At 66.5% G+C, this 8,512-nt stretch overlaps 2 protein-coding genes across 2 annotated transcripts in view; one reads left to right on the plus strand and one right to left on the minus strand.

Annotated features, from left to right (window-relative positions):
• Positions 1-4,320, plus strand: part of HADHA (hydroxyacyl-CoA dehydrogenase trifunctional multienzyme complex subunit alpha) — a gene marked incomplete at its 5' end in the record, with an annotated part of 25,788 nt that extends 21,468 nt beyond the window's left edge. The window contains 5 exons of the mRNA XM_027909883.1: positions 734-802; positions 1,075-1,270; positions 1,624-1,738; positions 2,564-2,709; positions 3,850-4,320. Coding sequence (XP_027765684.1) covers positions 734-802; positions 1,075-1,270; positions 1,624-1,738; positions 2,564-2,709; positions 3,850-3,995 — 672 coding nt within the window. The remainder of the gene's footprint in view (positions 1-733; positions 803-1,074; positions 1,271-1,623; positions 1,739-2,563; positions 2,710-3,849) is intronic.
• Positions 4,321-4,926: 606 nt separating this feature from the next.
• GAREM2 (GRB2 associated regulator of MAPK1 subtype 2) lies at positions 4,927-8,504 on the minus strand (the record flags this gene model as incomplete). Its single annotated transcript, XM_027909884.1, has 4 exons — positions 4,927-6,053; positions 6,165-6,322; positions 6,812-7,921; positions 8,337-8,504. Coding segments are annotated over 4 exons (2,301 nt in total), but the record flags the coding sequence as incomplete, so codon positions are not given.
• Between the last annotated feature and the right edge of the window lie 8 nt (positions 8,505-8,512).

Consider the following 8,512-nt stretch of genomic DNA (forward strand, 5'->3'; position numbering starts at 1 on the left):
CAGGAACCCTCCCCTGCCCGGGCTCAGCCTTGGGTGGGAGGGGCAGGAATGCAGCTACAGAGGATGTAGGTGGGATACTGGGTAAGGAATTCTTCCCCCTGGGGGTGGGGCAGGCCCCTGGCACAGGTTGCCCAGACAAGCTGTGGCTAGATCCCTGGAAGTGTCCAAGGTTTCGAGCGACCTGGGATAGGGGAAGGTGTCTCTGTATTCTCCCTCGTGCCTGAGGTTGCAGCAGTGCTGAGCAGGTCTTTCCTGCTCTGGGCACCTCTCAGGGCCAGTGGGGATACAGTGCTGCTTCCCTGAACCTCATCCCCAGCCCAGCTGCCTCCCTGAAGGGCAGTTTGCAGCTCCTCTGCTGCTTCCTGACTTTGTAGGGAGTACCAGAGGTGAAACAACTGGGTTTTGCTGGTTTCCCTTGTGCTGAGCACCCTTTCCCTCATCGGCCTGTTGGGCTTGCTGAAGCAGCAGCCTGCCTGGGACCTCCAGGCACCAGTTCAAATAAAAACACAGTGATGGGAACTTCCAGGGGAGTAAGTTCATGGAATTGTCCAAACGCTGCTGAGCCCTACAGGGAAAAAAACCCTCTTCTAGCAATCAGTAACATAGTGTTAGAAATGAGGTTTGGGGTGTCTGAACTGCAGCCTGGGCTGTGAAACACAGTTCTGGTGCTGCCAGGAGGCTGTGCTGCTGCAGCTGGCACTCACCTGGCTCCCTCTGTGCTCCCCTGCCCTAGGACGGGCCCGGATTCTACACCACCCGGTGCCTGGGGCCGATGCTGTCAGAGGTGGTCCGAGTTCTGCAGGTGAGCGTCCTGTGGGCTGCTGAGTGCCCACCAAATAGTCGTGGCACTCTGTCTCTTCCTTGGGCAGGGCTGGGCCCAGCCTGGGTGTGGGCAGGAGGGGAGGTGGGTGACCAGCCCTGGGGCTCGGGTTGTGCCCAGCCCGCTCCTGGCTCCCATTCCCGGTCAAACCTCTGGTGGGGCCGCTCTCAGCGCGTGGCCCCGGCTTGGGGGGGAGAGAGAGCTCAGGACCTCCCTCACCCCGACATCCCGTGGCTTCCCCCTCTGTCCTGCAGGAGGGCATCGACCCGAAGAAAGTGGACGCCATCTCCACAGCCTTTGGGTTCCCGGTGGGAGCCGCCACGCTGATCGACGAGGTGGGCGTGGACGTGGCCACGCACGTGGCCGAGGACCTGGGCAAGGCCTTCGGGGAGCGCTTCGGGGGAGGCAGCATCGAACTCTTCAAGCTCATGGTGCAGAAGGGCTTCTTGGGTGAGGTGCTAAGCTGTCTGCAGCTGAAGGGTTTCCCCTTGGCCCCAGGGAAAGCACCGGCGTCCACCAGCCTGTGCTGCCTCAGTGGGAGAACAGCCCTGGGAGTGGGGGGGGAGTCCCTCCCGCAGAAATGGCATTAGGGAAGGCATTAGGGCCTGGCACAGTGGCAGCATCTTGCCAAAGGGTCGGGTGGAGGTGGGTCCCTTCCCCCTGGCCCTGCTCAGAAGCGCCGGGTGCCGGAGGATGTGCCGTGGGAGCAGGAAGCGGAGCCGCGAGGAGATCACAGGCCAGGGTGTCGGGAGGGAGCAGGACACATGGCAGGATGTGACCTGGCTCCTTTCATCCCCCGGCAGGTCGCAAGGCAGGGAAAGGCTTTTATGTTTACCAGGAGGGAGTGAAGAACAGGAGTGTGAATTCCGGCATGGATGAGATCCTGGCACGGTTCAAGGTGCCGGCGAATCCTGACGTGTGAGTACGGGGTGAGACCAAGCTGGGGGTGGATCAGAGCCTGCCCAGCTCCTGCTGCCTCTGAGCAGCAGCACGAGGGGCATCAGGTGGTGCTCAAGGTCATGATCCTCCCAGGGCTGGAGCCCCTCTGCTCTGGAGCCAGGCTGGGACAGCTGGGGGGGCTCACCTGGAGAAGGGAAGGATCCAGGGAGAGCTCAGAGCCCCTTCCAGAGCCTGCAGGGGCTCCAGGAGAGCTGCAGAGGGACTGGGGACAAGGCATGGAGGGACAGGACACAGGGAATGGCTTCCCACTGCCAGAGGGCAGGGACAGATGGGAGATTGGGAAGGAATTGTTGGCTGTGAGGGTGGGCAGGCCCTGGCACAGGTTGGGCAGAGAAGCTGTGGCTGCCCCTGGATCCCTGGAAGTGTCCAAGGCCAGGCTGGACGGGGCTTGGAGCACCCTGGGCTGGTGGGAGATGTCCCTGCCCATGGCAGGGGGGGAGGAATGGGATGATCTTTAAAGTCCCTTCCACCCAAGCCAGGCTGGGATTCCATGACATTTCCCAACACGGAGCCCGATCAAGCCTTTGCCTTTATTCCAAATCCATCTCCACACAATCCTGGGTGATGTGCTCCAGGGGGCCCACCCTGATCAGGGGGCTCGGAGTGGACAAGCTCCAGCGGTCCCTCCCATCCTCAGCCATTCTGCACTTCTTAACGTGCCCTCTTCAGGACAAGTCCCAGAACATATTCCTGCCCCTTGTGAGGGCAGGGACACTCCCAGGGAGACCATTCCATCCCCCTGAGCTGTTCTGGGTGCTGTGCCCTCACGTGCTGTCCCCGCAGCTGCTCGGACGAGGACATCCAGCTGCGCCTGGTGACGCGCTTCGTGAACGAGGCGGCGCTGTGCCTGCAGGAGGGGATCCTCAGCACCCCCGTGGAGGGGGACATCGGCGCCGTCTTCGGCCTGGGCTTCCCGCCCTGCCTGGGAGGTGAGAGCCGGGGGCTGGGCTGCAGTTAGGGACGGGTTTGAGCTGCAGCAGCCTGGGGAAACAGCTTCAGTTTGCACCAGGAGGGGTTTAGGTTGGACACTGGGGGCAAGGTCCTCCTGGAGAGGGCTGTCCAGCCCTGGCACAGCTGCCCAGGGCAGGGGTGGAGTCCCCAACCCTGGAGGGATTCAAAAGCCGTATCGATGTGGCACTTGGGGACACGGGTCAGTGGTGGCCTTGGCAGTGCTGGGGAATAGTTGAACTCAGTGTCTTCGAGGGCTTTTCCAACCTAAATAATTCAATGACTCTGCCTCCTGCCCTGCCACTTGCCTGGGTGGGCAGGGGTTCTGTTGGAGCCCAAGGACCCACCTTCACCCGCTGCCCTCAGACACAGCAGAGCTGAAAACCTCAGCCACCTTCTCCAGCCAAGGGACCTGCTGGGCCCAGCCAGGACCACGGACAGAGTTCCCTGGGACCCACCCGTGACCTGGCTGGGTGGCCATGGCTGTGCACGAGGCACGAGCTGCGGGTTGGGTCACAGCTGGTCACACCACGGGCTCTTGGGCATGAGGTGGTGCTTCTGCCACGTGCCCGGTGCTTTCCCTCCTTGGGCCAAGCTCAGACTGGGGAGCAGCCCCAGGGGACTTCCTGCAGGAGCACGGAGTGACAGGACAAGGGGGAACGGGTTCAGACTTGCAGAGAGGAGGGTTAGATGGGATATTGGGAAGGGATTGCTGACTGGGAGGGTGGGCAGGCCCTGGCACAGGTTGGGCAGAGAAGCTGCTCCTGGATCCCTGGAAGAGTCCCAGGCCAGGTTGAACGGGGCTTGGAGCAACCTGGGCTGGTGGGAGGTGTCCCTGCCCATGGCAGGGGGTTGGAATGAGAGGAGCTCTAAGGTCCCTTTGCAGAACCATTCCACGACTCCGTGATGATCCATGGAATCCCACCTTGTGCCCAGCACTCGGGGTCAACCTCTGCCCGGTGCAGGGTGGGGGGGCAGCGAGCAGGGTCCTGGGCCACCCCGATGAGAGGCTGGGGAGTCCCTGGTGTAGAATGGTGGGCTGGCCAGATGCGGTGCTGCCAGCCCTGCGGGCCCCTCGGTGCCTGTCCCCACGTGCCACCGCCGTGTCCCCGTGCCCGCAGGTCCCTTCAGGTTCGCCGACTCCTATGGAGCCCGGCAGCTGGTGGACAAGCTGCGCAAGTACGAGGCCGTCTACGGCAGCCAGTTCACGCCCTGCCAGCTGCTGCTGGACCACGCCAACAGCCCCAGCAAGAAGTTCCACCAGTGAGGGACCCGGTGACGCACCCACAGCTCCCCACTGTCCGTAGGTTAATCTCCAAAGCACCTGGGGGAGGAGAAGGGAGGGGGGCACCGGGCTGCCTCGTGGCTTGCAAGTCATTTCAAGTGCCTTATCAGCCACTGTGTGTTGGGCACCTCCGTCCCAGGCCAGCCTCTCCGTGCTGGAGAGGGGATTTCTGCTGCCTCTGCCTCCGTGCTGCGGCCTCCAGAGCTCCCAATCTGGCCAGTAGCATCCAGCACATGGCTGGAGCCGAGGCCTTGCCTTTCCATGAACATCTACCAAAATAAAGCCCCGTCTCCCGGGTTTGGACTCCGTGCCTGCTTCTCCTCCCCTCTCCCTGGGCAGCACCGAGGGAGAGGAGTCGGGAATGACGCGTCCAGGTGGTGCCCTGGGGTCCCCTCCCGTGGAGGGGCTGTGGGGAGGGGCAGGATGGCAGCTCTGTCACCTCTGCCATCACTCAGGGGCTGTGAGGAGCCCCTGTCTCTGTCTGGCCCTGGGTGCTGTCACGGGTGATGCCGGCGGGCGATCCTGGCAGATGGACCCGCCCGTAATTGCAGATCAAGCAGCCAAAGGCCAGAAGGGTCCCCCGTGGGGAGAGCTCAAGTTAAACTAAAAGGCTGTAAATCTCCAGGCACCTGTCACTGGCCTGGCCCCCCATCCCTGGCTTCCTCTCCAGCTTCCAGCCGTTCTCCTGCGCCCTGGCAGGGCTGGGCCCCGGAGATGCTGCTCCTCGTGCCCCTCTCTGCTTGTTTCTCAGAGCTGCAGGGCAAAACAGCTCCAAGAGAAACATCTTTCCCTTGAAGGGAGAAAAGTTCCTTCCCGAGAGGTGGGAAGGGTCTGCAAGGACAGCAGAGACCCCCCCAGAGCCTCCCTCCCCACCTGTTCCCCCTTTCCCCGAGCAAGGGGCTCCTCCTGCAGCTCGTTACTCTCCCGTACGTTTATTGTGCTAATCCACAAGGATTAAGTTAAACCAGTCGACGCAAAATCCAGTGTTTTCCAGCCCCAGCTGGGGCCAAAATTACTGTCCAGTGTTAAGATGGGAAGGGGGGAGGGCTGGGCAATGGGGCTGCCGGGGGGGAGGAGAAGCCCCAGCGCTGCCCCGTTGGAGCAGGGACGGGAAGGGGGCGAGGTCCAGGTGCCGTGGGGACCTCCCCGGGGGCAGGGGGGTCCCCAGCGTGGGGTTAGATCTTGGGGCGCCAGCCCTTGATGAACTGCATGATCTTCTTCACCTGGAGCTTGGTGAGGCGGAAGTCGTCGGCCAGGATCTCCTCGCTGAGCTGCACGAAGATGCTGCCGTCGATGCGCTCGCGGGCGAAGAAGCTCACGACGTCCTCGGAGAGGCCGATGAAGCGCAGGCACTTGGACACCTCCTCCAGCGACAGGGCCGACAGGTCGGCGGGGGGCAGCCAGGCCGCGCTGTCCCCGCCGGGCCGGGGGGCGGCCGGAGGAGCTCCCCCGTCCCCCCGCGCCGCGGGCGGCACCTCGATGACACCCTGGGCCAGGTACAGGCGGGCCACGCCCTCGGCCCCGCGCAGGACGGCGGGGGACAGCGGGGACGCCCCCCGGATGACGATGCCGTCCCCATCCAAACCCTTGGGGGGCCGGGGGGGCGCCGCCGGCTCCTCGAGGGGGGCGAAGGGCTCCGGCGAGGAGGAGGAGGAGGGTGGGGGGGCGGCCGGGGCCGAAGGTGCTTTGGACCACTCGGGGCTCTCCGGCCACTCGGCCGCGCCGGCGAAGGGGTTGAGGGCCCCGAAGGGGGCAAAGCGCTTCTGCGGGTGCGGGGGCTTGAGGCGGGGGCAGCTGCGGAAGGGCTTCAGGGGGGGCTCAGCCCCCGGCAGCGGCGTCGAGGAGCCGCTGCCCACCCCGGCGCCCGGCTCGGCGTACGCCCAGGGGTCGGACCAGGAGCCGGGCGGAGGCTGAGCCGAGGCGGGGGGCAGCGGCCGCCCGGGGGGCTCCCCGGCCTTGCAGTCGCCCCAAGTGCAGGGGTAGCAGTACAGGGAGTAGGCGTCGGGCGAGGGGGAACCGCTGCCGCTCCGCGGGGCCGACCTGCCGGGCAGGGGGAGCGTCACCATCACCCCGTCCCCCGCGGGGACCCGCCACCCCCGGCCCTCAACCCCATCCCCACCCCGGCACCGCGGCGTCCCCGGAGCCACTCACCCGTCGTGGAGCCCCGAGGAGTAGTAGGAGAGGCTGGGGCTGGGCGAGGGCGCCAGCTTCGGGCAGCGCAGGGGGGCCGGGGGGCTGCAGGGGCCCGGGGCGCGGCTGCCCCGGGGCGGCACGGGGGGCGCGTTCAGCAGCCGGCACTCCTCCTTCACCTGGAAACGGGGGCGAGCGCCGTCAGACCCCCAGGCACCAGGGCCGGGGGACCCCGCGGCTGGAGGGCGATGGTCGAGCCGTGAAGCTCTGGGTGCCAGCGGGGACACCTGGGACCCGTGCACTGCCTGGCCAGGGAAGCCCCCCCAAAATTTGGGTACTCCGTGGTGAAGGGGAGCCTGAAATTACGAGTACTCTGTTGTGCAGGGAAGACCAGAGGATTTGCGTGCCCTGCGGTGTTAGGAAGCCCCAGAGCTTCGGGTACCCCCGTGGTGCAGAGCCCTGGGGGACGGGGGACCGAAGAGGATTTGGGTGTCCAAGCAGAGCTGGGGAGGGACCCCCGGGCCAGGGGACGGGGCTCTGGGGAGGGGGTCGGGCTGGCCTTGCCGTGGGACTGGTTGTGCCACGGGGATCACCGTGCGGTGAGAGGGGCTGAGAGACCCCTGGGGGTGTCATTCCCCAGCCCCGGGGGACAGCACCGCGGCTCTTACCGCCTCCGATTTGGGTGGCACCGGGGGCGGGGTGTCCTCCCGGGGCTCGTCCCCGGGGCGGTGCGCGGAGCCCGGCGCGGGGACGGCCCCGAAGGACACCAGGTCGGGCCGGCCGCCGGTGCCGCCCGGCTCGCAGCAGCCCTCCGGGCCGGCATTGCTCCAGAGCTCCTCGTAGGGAATCTCCAGCGGCTCCTGAGTCCTGAACTCGGGCTCGGCCCAGTCGGGCGTCATGTACTCGCGGTCGGGGTCGGGGAAGTCGGGCAGCGGCGGGCGGGGGGCGGCCCCGCCGAGGCCCCGCGGTCCGTGGCAGCGGGCGGGGGGCTCCCGGGGGGGCTCCCGGGAGCCGCAGGCACAGAGGGAGAGGCGCTGGAGGGGCTGGCTGAGCTCGTCGCGGGCGCAGGCGGGCAGGCAGAGCCGCAGCCGCCGCGGGCTGGCGCATTCCTCCAGCAAGTCCGGCTTGGCCTCCCGCACGGCCCGCGAGTACTCGTCGGGGTTGAAGCGGTCGTGGCAATACGCGGCGCTGTCCCGCAGCAGCTTCTCCAGCTGCGGGTCCCCGGCCAGCAGCCCCTCGGGCAGCTGGAAGCGGGGCATGTCGGTCAGCAGGAGGAAGTGGAAAGGCACCAGCTCGTCCCGCCGCAGGATGCAGCACAGCACCACCGTCTTGGAGATGATGCTGACCAGCTTGTAGCAGTGCCCCTCGCGGATGGCGTGCAGGTCGTAGGGGTTGCGGGCGGGCCGGCTGGGCACCGCCACGTTCACGGGCAGCCGCACCTTCTCGATGATGCTGCGGATGGTGTGCTCGCCCTCCTGCAGCCGCAGCTCCAGCGGGCTGCGCGTGCTGAAGCGGCCCTTGCACTGGAAGGGCAGGCTCAGGCTCTCGTTGGTGCGGTGGTTCATGCAGATCAGGCACGGCATCTTGCCCTTCACCTGCCGCGCCCCCGCCGCCGGCGCCGCCTTGCCCAGCTTGCGCAGGAGGGTGTTGAAGCGCGACTTCTCCTTCACGGTCTTGGCGCAGAGGATCTCGGCCTGCCCCATCAGCGTCAGCTCGTCCCCCGCGTTCAGCGTGAAGTTGTAAACCTCGCTGTCCTCGCTGAACTCCCCCGACACCACCTGGCCCGGCACAGCCCAGTGTGGGACCAGGGCCCTGCCAGGGCATCCCACACCGACCCTGCTGTCCCACCGCTATCCTGTAATGCCCCCCTGCCATCCCCTGGCGTCCCACCGCCATCCCTCATGCTCCACCACCATCTCCTGGCATCCCACCGCCATCCCAGGTGTCCCACCACAATCCCTGGTGTCCTGCAACCCACCCCTGACATCCCACCGTGTGCCCCCGCTCCCTGCCGTCCTATCATTGTTCTCTCCTGACGCCCCCCATCTACCCCCTGATGTCCCACCACCCTCCCCTGCTGCCTCACCCCTTTCCCGACACTCCCCTCCCGTCCCACCTCTGTCCCCCGTGTCCCCTGACGTGCCACCACCGCTCCCTGCCGTGCCCGCCCCGTCCCCCGCTGTCCCCGCGGACCTTGACGCTGAAGGTGATGGCCTCCATGACGAAGATGCGGTCCGGGAAGGTGCTGGCCACCTCCTCCACGCTGTTGAAGTACTGCACGGGCTCCCGGATGTCCCGGTCCTGGTCCAGCAGCTTGAACTTCCCTGCGGGGTCCCCCAATCCCACGCAGGTGAGACGAGCCCGGCTCC

The sequence above is a fragment of the Empidonax traillii genome, unplaced genomic scaffold (genome assembly GCF_003031625.1).
Source record: "Empidonax traillii isolate 1590-97213 ecotype Southwest subspecies unplaced genomic scaffold, ASM303162v1 scaffold2492:size35307, whole genome shotgun sequence".
NCBI lineage: Eukaryota > Metazoa > Chordata > Aves > Passeriformes > Tyrannidae > Empidonax > Empidonax traillii.